The 15,720-nt window shown below is 38.0% G+C and overlaps 1 protein-coding gene across 1 annotated transcript; it reads left to right on the forward strand.

Moving 5' to 3' along the window:
• The first annotated feature begins 1,721 nt into the window (after positions 1-1,721).
• On the forward strand, positions 1,722-13,605 carry LOC138889656 (uncharacterized). The gene is made up of 2 exons (XM_070172992.1): positions 1,722-1,985; positions 13,318-13,605. Exons 1-2 carry the CDS (start codon positions 1,722-1,724, stop codon positions 13,603-13,605), a joined length of 552 nt encoding a protein of 183 aa, XP_070029093.1.
• Positions 13,606-15,720: the final 2,115 nt, after the last annotated feature.

The raw sequence follows: 15,720 nt of genomic DNA on the forward strand, positions 1-15,720 counted from the left end.
GATAATCTTAGCATGACTACATATTCTATTTTTTTTGTTTTCTAAAATAAATGAAGATAAGGTCCTACTTTATTTACATACTTTCGAGTTATTATGGTTAAGTTTCAAAAGTGAGTTGTTTAAGGAGTTTGCATGGCAACGCATAGAACATTCTACATACAGACAGTAAAAGAAAGAAAAGACTACATTAAATTACAACTTCAAATATTTCTCATTTGTTTGCATTCATGCCTCGAGTGGCTTACAAGATGAACCGGTGTATCAGTTTGTGTACCTTGTATTTGGGAAAGCAAGGAAAGAAGATGAAGATCAGTAGAAGTAGCAGTAGTGTAAATACACAGCAACAACAGCAACCCAACAGCAACAAATTCGAATCAGATTCAAGGCCCAGAAAACTTTGAGGAAAAACCGAACAACTCAATAGAATAAACCCAAAAATTTGTAAGCAAACTAAACAGCAACAAACCACGCGTGTATTAAACCCGAGACTAAACTCGCTTCTCCCTTTGTTTTTTTTTGTTTTTTTGACTCTCTAACACTCTTGAGATTTTCGGAATGTTTTCCTCTCTCAAAATAATCCTCAAAAATCTTTCAAGTTCAGTCTAAGTTTTCTCTCTCAAGTCTTGCTTTTCTCTCTTTTTGTTCAAGTCCCCTAAGAATGTGTCAAAATGACTCTATTTATAACAAGACCCTAGTCTTGAATCCCCAACCCCAAATATTCCCTCAATTGCATGCTTTGTCCGCACTACTTAATGTTTTCTTTATTTTAAACCTTGTCCCCCATGCCTACATTAAATAAATACATCCACCTCAACCCATTACAATTTGTCCCCCATGCCAAACATAAACAAATACAATATTCCTCCACTACATTATGTCTTGTCCCCCATTATGTTAAACAATTATATCAAACCCCACCCATTATATTTTGTCCCCCATGCCTACATAAATAATTATAATAATGTTCAATTACCAAACTACCCCCCCTGAACGTACTGCAATTTACCAAACTACCCCCATCAGCTCTAAACAATCAATTAATCATAACTTAACCAAAATATAGCCAAGATGACCAATTTCTCAACAATCTTCAACAACAAATCACATGAACACGATGAACAACACAACTCAAAATTAATGGAATGAATTAACCAATCGGGAACCAATCCTGGTTAATTTAGACCATCAATGGATGAGCAAGGATACAACAATACAAACAACAAAATACATGATTCAAACTAAATCAACAAATCAAAACATAAACTCACATTAAATTACTGGATTAAAAATGAACTTCAAACAAAGATGAACATTAACTAAATATATTTTTAAACAAACGAACATGACGGATTAAATGATTCAAACAACATTAATAATTTCTGGAAAAATACATAACACATGAAACAAATTGAAGAAATAATTAATTAGATTTCAATTTGAATCTAACAAACATTAAACTAACAAATTTTACCTAAACAATAAACAAGAACAATAAAACAAACATGAAACAAACTGAAAAATTCACAAAATAATGAACAAAAACAAACATTTGCCGATTTTAGATTCGAGAATATCAAAACAAAATACGGACAAAATAAAACTCAAAATCTACTAACCGGATCGACACGAAATATGTACGGACTGTTTTGACGAGCCTCGACCAAAGCTCGAACAAATGACGACGAACACGGATTTAAGAAGTTGATGCCGAAGCAGTAGTGATGAAACAGAAACAGCTGGGGGTGCGTTTGGTTTGCTTGAAGCTGAAAGCAGAAGAAGCAGCTACGGAACAACTTGGCCATGGTGAGCTCAAGCTCGAAGAAGATGAAGTGAAGCAACAACAGCTGGTCGACGCCGAACAGCAGCAGCTCGACGAGGCAGAAGCTGGAGCAGCTGGAACGGCAGCAACAGCGGTGGCGCGGGCAGGTTTGGTCGCCGCTGGTTCGGGTTCGACGACGACGAAGATGGAGGCTAGGAGCTGCTGGGTGCGTTGCGAAGAACATGAAGCTGGAGGGGGTCGTTCTTGGTGGTATTGGTGGTGCTCGATGTGAAGCAGATGTTCGACGAGCAAAAACGCAGCAACATTGTTGCTCGTCAATGGCGGACGATGGAGGGGTCGTTTGAGAGGGTGAAGAAGATGAAAACGTGAGGGGTCTGTTTGGAGGATGGTTGCCGGGCAGCCATGGAGGGGAAGGTAGCCATGGTTGGCCAAGGTTTGAAGTTTGAAGAAGATGAAAGTAGGGAAGGGGGCGGATGGTTTTAGTTTTAGGGTTTTTGGGTTTTTTTTTATTTTTTGTTTTGTTTTGTGTTGGACAAAAATGAAGAAGGGGTGTTAGGTATTTGGGTTAATGTGGCGGACCGGGTTGACCCGGTTTGAAGTGGACCGGGTCATGGGAAAGGTTGGGCAATTATTTGGGCCTGTGGTTTGAAATTTGAAGAAGTGGCTCAATCCGATTTTTCTTTGTATTTTTGTCCTCTTTTCTTCTTTTATTTTCCTAAAACTAAATTATGAAAATATTTAAATTATTATTAAGAACTAAATTAAGTTATAAAAGCGCAAATTAACTCTCAATGACAATTAACACACAATTAAGTAATAATTAAGCATAAGATTGTATATTTGGACATTAAATGCTAAAAATGCGAAAAATGTCTATTTTTGTAATTTTTATTTTTTGTAAAACAAATTTAATTACTAACAATTGTATAATTAAATCCTACATGCAAAATGCGACATATTTTTGCATTTTTTATTAATTTAACAAATAAACATGCACAGACAAATACAAATAATTATCCAAAAATATCACAAAATTGCACACCAAGGAAAATCATTTTATTTTGAATTTTTGGGAGTAATTCTCATATAAGGCAAAAATCACGTGCTTACAGCTGCCCCTCTTTGCCCGAAGACACGAAGGGTTTTCGTGCAAAGATAAAGTGAGCGATTTTTGCCCATCTGAGTACTCCGTGTGAAGCATTTTTTGAAAAAGATTTGACCAAACCTTTGCTTCAGAGGTTTCCTACATATCCTGGGCTAAACAGGAATCAGGTCAATGTAGTTCGGGAAATTTTGGTAGCTGGGACTACCGTGGGATTGCAATGCTTGTTGTTACTGTTGTCGCTGTTGCTACTACTGCTTTACCGACCTCCTTATTACAACCAAAGGAAATTGAAACTGATCTAACTACTTATGCCTGTCAACCGCTAGTTACAAGATTCCTATCTATAATTCTTTTGCAACTTGATCTTGGGTCTTAGCTGATTCTGCTTGTAGACTTTGATCCGAATCTTGATGCTTGCAAGTTGTAGGCGCTTGTTTATTTCTGCAGTATTGAATGAAACGGGATTGGCGAAGCTCGGGAATTTGATCCAATTTTTGAGCGACCTGCCCTTTGTTCCAATATGCGGGAACATCTTCTTTTTTCTTTTGTTCTTTTCTTTATTCAAGATTGAGACTCATCCCGTAGGTCATTTTAATCAATGCGCCTCAGGGTCGGACCTGCTGAACAATAAAACAAACGAACGAAATTTTCTTCCCCAGTTTCACTAGGAAAATTTCGTGAGTTAATTGTCATGAAAATTTACAGCATTGATGAGGGGATTGGAAAAACCCTAGTCTACAAAACGCAACTCAGGTATTGAAGCCCTAATGTCGCCAAAGGTAAAAATCGCTCAGTTCAGGGATTGGAGCCCTAATGCTGGCCGAAACAGAAAATAAACGCTCAGTTCAGGGTTGGAGCCCTAATGCTGGCTAACAGAAAAATGCTCAGTTCAGGGTTGGAGCCCTAATGTTGGCTAACAGACAAATGCTCAGTTCAGGGTTGAAGCCCTAATGCTGGCTAAACGGAAAATGCTCAGTTCAGGGTTGGATCCCTAATGCTGGCTAACAGAAACATGCTCAGTTTAGGGTTGGAGCCCTAATGCTGGCTAAATGAAAAATGCTCAGTTCAGGGTTGGAGCCCTAATGCTTGCTAACAGGAAAATGCTCAGTTCAGGGTTGGAGCCCTAATGCTGACTAACAGACAATGCTCAGTTCAGGGTTGGAGCCCTAATGCTGGCTAAACGGAAAAAGTTCAGTTCAGGGTTGGAGCCCTAATGCTGACTAAATGGAAAAAGTTCAGTTCAGGGTTGGAGCCCTAATGCTAACTAACAGACAATGCTCAGTTCAGGGTTGGAGCCCTAATGCTGGCCTAATGGAAAAAGTTCAGTTCAGGGTTGGAGCCCTAATGCTGACTAAATGGAAAAAGTTCAGTTCAGGGTTGGAGCCCTAATGCTGACTAACAGACAATGCTCAGTTGAGGGTTGGAGCCCTAATGCTGGCCAAATGGAAAAAGTTCAGTTCAGGGTTGGAGCCCTAATGCTGACTAAATGGAAAAAGTTCAGTTCAGGGTTGGAGCCCTAATGCTGACTAACAGACAATGCTCAGTTCAGGGTTGGAGCACTAATGCTGGCCAAATGGAAAAAGTTCAGTTCAGGGTTGGAGCCCTAATGCTGACTAAATGGAAAAAGTTCAGTTCAGGGTTGGAGCCCTAATGCTGACTAACAGACAATGCTCAGTTCAGGGTTGGAGCCCTAATGCTGGCCAAATGGAAAAAGTTCAGTTCAGGGTTGGAGCCCTAATGCTGACTAACAGACAATGCTCAGTTCAGGGTTGGAGCCCTAATGCTGACTAACAGACAATGCTCAATTCAGGGTTGGAGCCCTAATGCTGGCCAAATGGAAAAAGTTCAGTTCAGGGTTGGAGCCCTAATGCTGACTAACAGACAATGCTCAGTTCAGGGTTGGAGCCCTAATGCTGGCCAAATGGAAAAAGTTCAGTTCAGGGTTGGAGCCCTAATGCTGACTAAATGGAAAAAGTTCAGTTCAGGGTTGGAGCCCTAATGCTGACTAACAGACAATGCTCAGTTCAGGGTTGGAGCCCTAATGCTGGCCTAATGGAAAAAGTTCAGTTCAGGGTTGGAGCCCTAATGCTGACTAAAGGGAAAAAGTTCCGGGGATACTAACTGACCCCTTTTTTTTGAATTTTCTTGTTTTAGTAAAATGTAAAAGAGAATTCTGTGGGAACTTCCCTTTTGGGTGGATTCCTTATTGCCAAATTGTTTCTTGCACTTATGTATTTCTTTTCTTCTTCGGGCGACACCTGTTTCTTGCACGGTTGTCTTGGATCATACCTGTTTCAACTTTTCAAACAAAGAACAATTGTTAGCTCGGAAATTGCGGTTGGTTCGGTGACCTTGATTGTTCCAGTTGCTTTGTCGCGTCCTCATTTCTGTTGAGAAATTTTGCCATTGATTGGATTCAAATGGCGAAACCCTTTAGACTGCTCAGGCTTGCATTTCCAGATTCTGTGATGATTTGCCTTGTAAGGCTTTGGTTTTTCCATCCCGTTTTGCTTGGGGATTTTCAATGGGGATTTTATTGGGGAGACTCTGTGGGGATTTGTACAAGGGGAAGCTCTGTGGGGATTTGTACAAGGCGTACTTGCTGGGGATTTGTTGGGGCAAGCTCGCTGGGGAATTTTTACAAATGGAGACCCTGTGGGGATTTTTACAAATGGAGACCATGTGGGGATCTGTACAAAGGAAGACCCTGTGGGGATTTGTCGGTTTTTTTTTTTGTGTCCGGGATTTTTTGATCCTCAAACCTAACTGCAGTGGCTAGTCGCGTGGGACTTAACCTTTCCAACTTTATTTTGCCTTTGTAGGCCTTTCTTTTCTGTCTTCTTTCTTCGAACTTCAACTTTTAGAGCATTTGGGGGTACCTTGGTTTCTTCGACTTTGCTGAGGCGATTAACCATGTGAAACTCAACCCTTTCAACTTCAATTGCCTTTATAGGCGCTTTAATTTGATTTTCTCCTTCCAAGAGTTTTGATTCCTGAGCATCGGCCGCCATGGCCATTCGAGGTTAACTTGATGCACCTGCTGAGGCTGGGTGCCTTTTGCACATTAGCGTGTATCAAACGAAAGCCCTGTAAATCAGTCTTGCCATCCTTTCTTTGTCTTGGTTTTGGAAGAGTGTTAGACTAGAAGGATCCGACAAAGAAACAAATAATTGAATGGAGAATGAGTTTAAAACTAGAAGTATCCCTTTCGGGGAAAGGAGAGAAGGACTTATCTGGAGTACATGCGGACTTCAATGAATATGACATGCCTTTTGGACTGGATGCCTGATCTGTGTAAACCGTTCGACTCTCAAAATTCATCACAACTTTGCCTTGAATACCGAGGAACCTTGCCAGGACTCTGTTGATGCCGATGGCTGTGAGGATCTTATTTTCGATCATGGGCGCCCTTTGTGGGTTTTCACGAGCTGGCATTTTTCATTTCATTTCTTACCATCTCCTTATAGTGCCCGTGTGGGTGTTCACTAACAAGACTTCTCATTTTGATTTTCTCTGCTTACCTCGCCTTACGGTGCCCGTGTGGGTTTTCACCAATAAGACTCTCTCATTTTATTCTTCTCATTTTGTTGTATCAGGTCCAAATAACTCCATCCTCCCATTTTGAACCGCTTTGCCGATTGATCAGAAGGACTTGAACAAGGTTTGGGGTGAAAAGAATTTGGATTGAACTACAACTTTGGAACCTTTTGGGCGGGATCATTGCTGAACCGTTATAACTTCTGCCCCAGTTTCACTTTTGGGGGACTTCTTGGATTTTGGTTTTGGTGTGACTGAACCCCAAGGAGAGGTTGCCTACGTATCCTTTCGGAATCAAGTCAAGCGTAGTTCAGGCAACTTTTGTTTTTGGATTTTTTTTTGTTTTTCTGATTTGCTTTGTTTTTCACTTCCATTCCCTTTTTTATTTTCATTGTCTTTTTTTTTTTTGTATATATATTTTCTTATTTTTCCAATTCTTTCTTCTTCTTTTTTTTTCATTTCAATTTCTTTTTTTCATTTTATTTTCAATAATATTTTCAGGTTCCAAAGGGGGTAATCAAAGAAGGGTAACCAGTTCAAATGGGTTTGCAAAGGGTTGATAGTGTTTGGGTAGCGAGAATGAAAGCCTTCGTCATCTCAACCGGAAAAGATTTTATTATATAAAGGATCCAACATAGTACCTTTTGACTGCATTTGCATTGACAGTTATTTCAAGGACATTTCCTTCGATGTGTCCCAAGTACAACACACTCTTTTTGGCAGTACTCTTGTTGTAATGTATGGACCTTTCCAATTTCGGGAATCAATTTTCCTTCAGTTGTTCCAACTCTTTGTCTTGTTTCCTTAAGCTATTCTTCATTGCGACCCAATTCTTGATTCATTATTTCGAGGTCTTACAGAGTTTTAAGATCCGGGCATGAAGTCAGCAAGCATGTCATATTATTGAAATCTGCATTTAACAGAACTAAAAGAGAATAAGAAAATTGACAAGATTTTAAGAAAAGAGACATTCCGGGAAAATGAAATATCAATTTCATTTTATTTTATTTTTTTGATTTCTTTTTTTGTTTTTTTTTTGTTTTTTTGTTTTAATTTTTGAAGATAGAAGGGTTTACATTGGAAAGTAAGACAATAAAGTAAACATCTGGATCACACCCTGAGATAATCCAGATGCAGAAAGGATAGCAAGACTGGCTACCGAGACTCCCGTCTGATGGGGAACTTTCAGGCTTGGCAATCGTTTTTTTTTTCTTCTGTCTCGGCAATGGCTGCAATAGTCTTCAGTGCCGGATCAAATTCCTCAGATTCACAGATCATTCCGTCTATTGGCCCGTTTGTGAGAGTAGACAGGGGAATGTTCATCATATTAGGAACCTTTTCGTCCCGGAGAACGATTCTTTCAACTTCAATCAGGCCTTCAACTGCCATTTTGAGGGTCCAATGATCAACAGTCCTTTATATCGTGCCCCACTGCTCCAGAGTGGTATTCACATCTAGTATTAGCTCGATGCGATGAGGGACTCGGTGTTTGGCCGATTTGGGGCCACTGGCTGCAGCAGACTTCGCCTTACTAGCTTTTGGAACAAGCCTGAGTATGATTTACTAATAAGAGTGAACTGATTCCTTTTGAAAGACTCTCTTGGGTGAGGATTGTAATGAGGAACATTTGATTGGGGACTATATGGAGCTTGGTAAGGATGGACATTTCTGGGAGGTGGAGCTCAGTTTTGTGTATAATGTTGTGGCCGCGTGCAAGGCTGCATGTTCATCACCGCATACCAACAAAACTAATCACCTGAACAGAACCTGGCTAATTTACTCACACACACAACCTTGTTAGTTTTGAAGCATTTAACATATGAGAAATCACACGTTGGGATGCAATGCACCTAAACAGTTAAACGCTTTTACCATGTGTTTGAACGGGTTGCATGTTTCATCCCGGCCTTAAACTAGCCCTCTTCACTATGCACCTAAACAGTTAAACGCTTTTTTTTTTACTCAATTTTTTTTTTTTTGGCGCTCTCTTTTTTTTTTCCTTTTTTTCACTATTTTTCTTTTCTCTTTTTCACTCAATTTTCTTTCTCCTTTTCTTTCAGTTTTTTTTGTTACTCAATTTATTTTATAGCTATGATCGAATCCGATGGGGATTGCCTACGTATCATGACCCAGCATGAATCAGATCTTGCATAGTTCGGAACAGACAAGTGCAAAAAAAATAAAGAAACGAGTGTTCATTTTGCATTGTGCTCATCCTGCACATTTATTAAGGTGATTTAAGCAAAAATGATTTGACTCAAAAATGATTTGACTATATTTTAGAAGGAAAGATCCGATTTTTGAACACGGACTTTCAGCACTTCGGGGACGAAGATTTTAAGGCTGTGAGGGTCAATCGATCAAAACTTTAAAAGATGATTTGAAAGTGGCCGTTTATGCAAAGTCAGCCTTCCGTCGTCCCTTTCGGGAACATTTGGTCGTTTTTTACAACAACAACATCACTTGATTTATTTATGACCCTTTTTTTCAGAATGGTGACCCGACATTGGGAACACGGCCTCACAGAGCCTCGGGGACGAGGATTCCAAGGCCGTTGGGCAAATTGGTCAAAGTTCAAAAATGACCAAAAATGATTGTTTGTGCAAAGTCAACCTTCCGGCGTCCCTTTTGGGAACATTCGGCTATTCTTGACAAAACGGCATCACCCGACTCATAAATTAAAATTCTGACATTTTGGCTATTTCTGAAAAAGGGGAGTTGGACCCGATGAGGGTTGCCTACGTATCTCACACCCTGTGAGAATCAAACCGGCGTAGTTCGGTCGATCGTGAATAGAGTAAGTAAGCTACTCTTTTTTGGAATAATTTTTTTTTTTTTAAGAAAATGTTCTAAAAGAATAAAGTTTTTTTTTATATATTTTTGAACTTGACTCTATTTTTTATTTTGAAAGAAAGACTTCTAAAAAAACAATTCCTTTTCTTTTGATTGGAACTTTGAGAATTTTAAAAGTAAAAGAGAAAATATTTTTGTTTGAATTTTCATTTGTTCTCTCTTTTTCTAAATAAGAAAGAAAATATTTTCTTTGGATTTTTTTTTTTTAATTTACAAAAGTACTTCTACAGAAAAATAAAAATATTTTTGGACATTAATTTTTTAATTCTATGACATTTACGAAAGAAAGACTTTTAAAGAATTCATATATATATATATATATATATATATATATATATATATATATATATATATATATATATATATATATATATATATATATATATATATATATATTGATTCTCTCTTCCTGATATTTTTTTTTGATTTTTGGAAAAATACTTCAAAATAAAGGAAACCCGTATTTTGGATTTTGATTTTTTATTTCTTTTTATTATTTTTTTATTTCTTTTATTTCTTTTTCCATATGAAATACTTCGGAAAGAAGGAAACTACCCCTTTTTTGAGTTTTTTTTTTTTTAAAAAAACTTCTTCTTTTTTTTTGAATTTTCTAAGGAAAGATTTCTAAAGAAGGAACTAATAAAAAATATTTTTTTTGGATTTTTTGAAAATTGGGGTAGGGACCGATGAGGTTTGCCTACGTATCTCACATCCGGTGGGAATCAGACCCGCGTAGTTCGGTAAAATTAACCGAATTATTTTAGAACAAAATTCTTTCCTTTTTTTTCAACAAACAACTTTCCAAAAATAAAAGACTATTTTTCTATCTTTTTGTTTTTCTTTTTCTTAGTAAAGCAAATTATTGAAAATAAAACATTTTTCCTTTTTATTATCTCAAAATTTCGGCAGAGTTTTGACAGTAATTGAGCATTGCTATTTTTTCAAAGTAGAAAATTAACCCTATACACTGTTATTTTTCTTCTTTTTTTTGTTTATATTTTTCAAATACTCCAAAGTCAGTCAACATGCATGTCCGAGACAAATAAATGCACGGAAACAAATAGGATGCAACAGGATGGTCTTTTCATTTCAGGTTGCTAGTCCTAGACGGACCCAACCCCTGTGTTGAGTCCCCTAAGTCAAATGCAACATGATGCAAATAAGCGTTCCTACTAGGGATCCGGCATGAAGTCAAGTTATTCTAGGTTCGTAACCTGGGTATTTGTTCTAGACTGTGTACCCGAGCGGACAACTCGAGTCGAGGAGGGGGCTACGTACCGGGGACCCGCGAGATCGTCCGGCTTTGTAACTTGTCCGACCTCTTTCTTATTTCAGGTATTGACACTAACAGAATAGGGAGTCTCGACCAGCGAGCTTCTCCCCGGAGGTAAGAAGAGAAGGGTTTCGGCACAGTTTATATACAGTTCAGATAATATCAAAGCGGTAAAAGACAACATTTAGCACGTTATGCAAAAACATGTAATAAAGATCAGATAATAAAGCCAAATATAACAATTTTTCTAAGCTCGAATTCTTGAACCCTGAACCAGAGGTTCTGGGTTGAAAATCCCCAGCAGAGTCGCCAGAGCTGTCACACCTCCTTTTTGCGCGCCCGCCCCGAAGGATAAATGCGCGAGGGAGTTTTTCCAATTTAAGTGACAATATTCGAAATGGGATTATTTATTTAATTCAGAGTCGCCACTTGGAAAAGGTTTGGCTTTTGGTGTCCCAAGTCACCGGTTTATCTTGAATCCCAAATCGAGGAAATTTTCGACTTTCCAAATGAAGTCTGCGAACCAGAAATTCTAAGTAAGGAATTCTGTTGACCCGAGGGAAGGTGTTAGGCACCCTCGAATCCCGTGGTTCTAGCACGGTCGCTTAAATTGTTATAATGGCTAAATATCTGATTTAAATACAGGTTGTGACTTATGTGCTTTTATTAAGTTTAAACCGCTTTTATTATTATCATTTATTTTTATAGAATTGCAACGTCGTGAAAATGCATCTCGAACCACGTCACAATCAATGCACCCGTAGTTGTTAACACATTTCGACTCCGTTGAGATTTGAATTTGGGTCACATAAATGCGCACCCGAATTTAAGAATGTAATTTAATTAAGTCGCGCCTAAAGAGTCTAACGCGTTATTATCTTTAGGGAAGGCAGTGAAATCCACTAAACAGTTCATCCCAAATTCTAAGTATTTATTATGATCAATTATTGAGGGCCCCGCAATTTGCATTTTTATTGGGCGAGGCTCGTCTCATTATTTTTTATAAGGATAATCTTAGCATGACTACATTTTCTATTTTTTTTGTTTTCTAAAATAAATGAAGATAAGGTCCTACTTTATTTACATACTTTCGAGTTATTATGGTTAAGTTTCAAAAGTGAGTTGTTTAAGGAGTTTGCATGGCAACGCATAGAACATTCTACATACAGACAGTAAAAGAAAGAAAAGACTACATTAAATTACTACTTCAAATCTTTCTCATTTGTTTGCATTCATGCCTCGAGTGGCTTATAAGATGAACCAGTGTATCAGTTTGTGTACCTGGTATTTGGGAAAGCAAGGAAAGAAATGAAGATCAGTAGAAGCAGCAGTAGTGTAAATACACAACAACAACAGCAACCCAACAGCAACAAATTCGAATCAGATTCAAGGCCCAGAAAACTTTGAGGAAAAACCGAACAACTCAATAGAATAAACCCAAAAATTTGTAAGCAAACTAAACAGCAACAAACCACGCGTGTATTAAACCCGAGACTAAACTCGCTTCTCCCTTTGTTTTTTTTTGTTTTTTTGACTCTCTAACACTCTTGAGATTTTCGGAATGTTTTCCTCTCTCAAAATAATCCTCAAAAATCTTTCAAGTTCAGTCTAAGTTTTCTCTCTCAAGTCTTGTTTTTCTCTCTTTATGTTCAAGTCCCCTAAGAATGTGTCAAAATGACTCTATTTATAACAAGACTCTAGTCTTGAATCCCCAACCCCAAATATTCCCTCAATTGCATGCTTTGTCCCCACTACTTAATGTTTTCTTTATTTTAAACCTTGTCCCCCATGCCTACATTAAATAAATACATCCACCCCAACCCATTACAATTTGTCCCCCATGCCAAACATAAACAAATACAATATTCCTCCACTACATTATGTCTTGTCCCCCATTATGTTAAACAATTATATCAAACCCCACCCATTATATTTTGTCCCACATGCCTACATAAACAATTATAATAATGTTCAATTACCAAACTACCCCTCCGACCTTACTGCAATTTACCAAACTATCCCCATCAACTCTAAACAATCGATTAATCAAACTTAACCAAAATATAGCCAAGATAACCAATTTCTCAACAATCTTCAACAACAAATCACATGAACACGATGAACAACACAACTCAAAATTATTGGAATGAATTAACCATATCGGGAACCAATCCTGGTTAATTTAGACCATCAATGGATGAGCAAGGATACAACAATACAAACAACAAAATACATGATTCAAACTAAATCAACAAATCAAAACATAAACTCACATTAAATTACTGGATTAAAAATGAACTTCAAACAAAGATGAACATTAACTAAATATATTTTTAAACAAACAAACATAACGGATTAAATGATTCAAACAACATTAATAATTTCTGGAAAAATACATAACACATGAAACAAATTGAAGAAATAATTAATTAGATTTCAATTTGAATATAACAAACATTAAACTAACAAATTTGACCTAAACAATAAACAAGAACAATAAAACAAACATGAAACAAACTAAAAAATTCACAAAATAATGAACAAAAACAAACATTTGCCGATTTTAGATTCGAGAATATCAAAACAAAATACGGACAAAATAAAACTCAAAATCTACTAACTGGATCGACACGAAATATGTACGAACTGTTTTGACGAGCCTCGACCAAAGCTCGAACAAACGAGGACGAACACGGATTTAAGAAGTTGATGCCAAAGCAGTAGTGATGAAACAGAAACAGCTGGGGGGTGCGTTTGGTTTGCTTGAAGCTGAAAGCAGAAGAAGCAGCTACGGAACAACTTGGCCATGGTGAGCTCAAGCTCGAAGAAGATGAAGTGAAGCAACAACAGCTGGTCGACGCCGAACAACAGCAGCTCGACGAGGCAGAAGCTGGAGCAGCTGGAACGTCAGCAACAGCGGTGGCGCGGGCAGGTTTGGTCGCCGCTGGTTCGGGTTCGACGACGACGAAGATGGAGGCTAGGAGCTGCTGGGTGCGTTGCGAAGAACATGAAGCTGGAGGGGGTCGTTCTTGGTGGTATTGGTGGTGCTCGATGTGAAGCAGATGTTCGACGAGCAAAAACGCAGCAACATTGTTGCTCGTCAATGGCGGACGATGGAGGGGTCGTTTGAGAGGGTGAAGAAGATGAAAACGTGAGGGGTCTATTTGGAGGATGGTTGTCGGGCAGCCATGGAGGGGAAGGTAGCCATGGTTGGCCAAAGTTTGAAGTTTGAAGAAGATGAAAGTAGGGAAGGGGGCGGATGGTTTTAGTTTTAGGGTTTTTGGGTTTTTTTTATTTTTTGTTTTGTTTTGTGTTGGACAAAAATGAAGAAGGGGTGTTGGGTATTTGGGTTAATGGGGCGGACCGAGTCGACCCGGTTTGAAGTGGACCGGGTCATGGGGAAGGTTGGGCAATTATTTGGGCCTGTGGTTTGAAATTTGAAGAAGTGGCCCAATCCGATTTTTCTTTGTATTTTTGTCCTCTTTTCTTCTTTTATTTTCCTAAAACTACATTATGAAAATATTTAAATTATTATTAAGAACTAAATTAAGTTATAAAAGCGCAAATTAACTCTCAATGACAATTAACACACAATTAAGTAATAATTAAGCATAAGATTGTATATTTGAACATTAAATGCTAAAAATGCGAAATATGTCTATTTTTGTAATTTTTATTTTTTGTAAAACAAATTTAATTACTAACAATTGTAGAATTAAATCCTACATGCAAAATGCGACATATTTTTGCATTTTTTATTAATTTAACAAATAAACATGCACAGACAAATACACAAAATCTCACAAAATTGCACACCAAGGAAAATCATTTTATTTTGAATTTTTGGGAGTAATTCTCATATAGGGCAAAAATCACGTGCTTACAATGACAACAACAACAATCCAATATAATCTCACAAGTGGGGTCTGGGGAGGGCAGGAGCAGGATGTACACAGTCTTACCTCTACCCTGCAAGGGCAGAAAGACTGTTTCCGATATACCCTCGGTTAAAGAAGGTGAAAGAAGTCCTGATAGATTAAACAGACAAAAAATAGATTACATGACAAAGAAGCCCTGATAGATTACATGACAAAAAAGACAAAAATAGCTCATAAATTATGAGATATCATAAATTAAAAAGTACACGAAATTAGTCATCTACGGACACATTCAGATCAACAAGGTAGCTCCTCCAACTCCTTTTTACGATGTACAGGTAGTTCAGGAGCACAATATGTCATGTATCTATAGAAACATAAAACAAAGCAGAAGCTCAAAGCCAAAGCTCTAACTAACAATTCTACGTTCAGCATGTAAGCAAGAACCTGCATGACTATTCCCAGCAATACGTCTATTCCCCCGATATCATATGCGAAGTGCAAGAAGTGGGCAAAGGTGTAAAAATATGTGGTGCAGCATAGCAGTAGAGCGAGATACCCATAATTGAACTCCAAAAGGTGATGCAAGGCTGCTGCAGTTATCATGGGAATGACCTCAATCATAAATTTCGCCTTGGCACCAATTAACCGGAAAGGCATGTACTGATGCCAATAAACAATAGAGTATAGCACAGCCACATGAAAAAAATAGCTCCCGACTAACATAATTAGTACGATGACAGATATCGGATCACGAACAAAATTCAGAATGGCAGCGACCATGCAACCGAAGGGAAGGATGCCCAAAGACCACCACAACATCTCAACGCCCATTACGAGAGGCCCTGAAAAACACGAGAAAATATATTTACGTCATAAAGAAAGTTACAAAAACACAAAATCGAGCACAAGAGACTATGAACAAGCACAATTGGAAATTTGGAGCGGGCAACTTTTCACAAAAAATCACCACTTCAAAGTCTAAAAAGAAGCAGTATCTCGTCTCCAAAGAGTATCAGTAAAGTAATTGTGGCATTGATCTGACGCTCAAGCAAGAAAGCACCATATAAAGCTACTCATCTTTTCTTTCGTGAGTATGGTTAACCAAGAAGTTTAGTAAATATCTTCACAACTGTAACATGTCAAATCTGCAGAAAGGTAATGGCTAGAAATGACCAAGGAAACGTTGAAGTAACTCTTCATAAGTGAGACAGGAATAGATCTGTAACAACTGTGTTACAGTACTCCCAAAAGGAAAAATGTAATGAACTCAAATCTAGAGTAACTGAACCTC

This window comes from Nicotiana sylvestris, chromosome 1, assembly GCF_000393655.2.
Source record: "Nicotiana sylvestris chromosome 1, ASM39365v2, whole genome shotgun sequence".
Taxonomy (NCBI): Eukaryota; Viridiplantae; Streptophyta; class Magnoliopsida; order Solanales; family Solanaceae; genus Nicotiana; species Nicotiana sylvestris.

Coding starts and splice junctions, on each gene's coding strand:
- LOC138889656 (XM_070172992.1), top strand. CDS start 1,722: ATGAAACAGAAACAGCTGGGGGTGCGTTTGGTTTGCTTGAAGCTGAAA. Junction 1,986..13,317: donor TGGAGGCTAGGAGCTGCTGG/GTGCGTTGCGAA, acceptor GTTTGCTTGAAG/CTGAAAGCAGAAGAAGCAGC.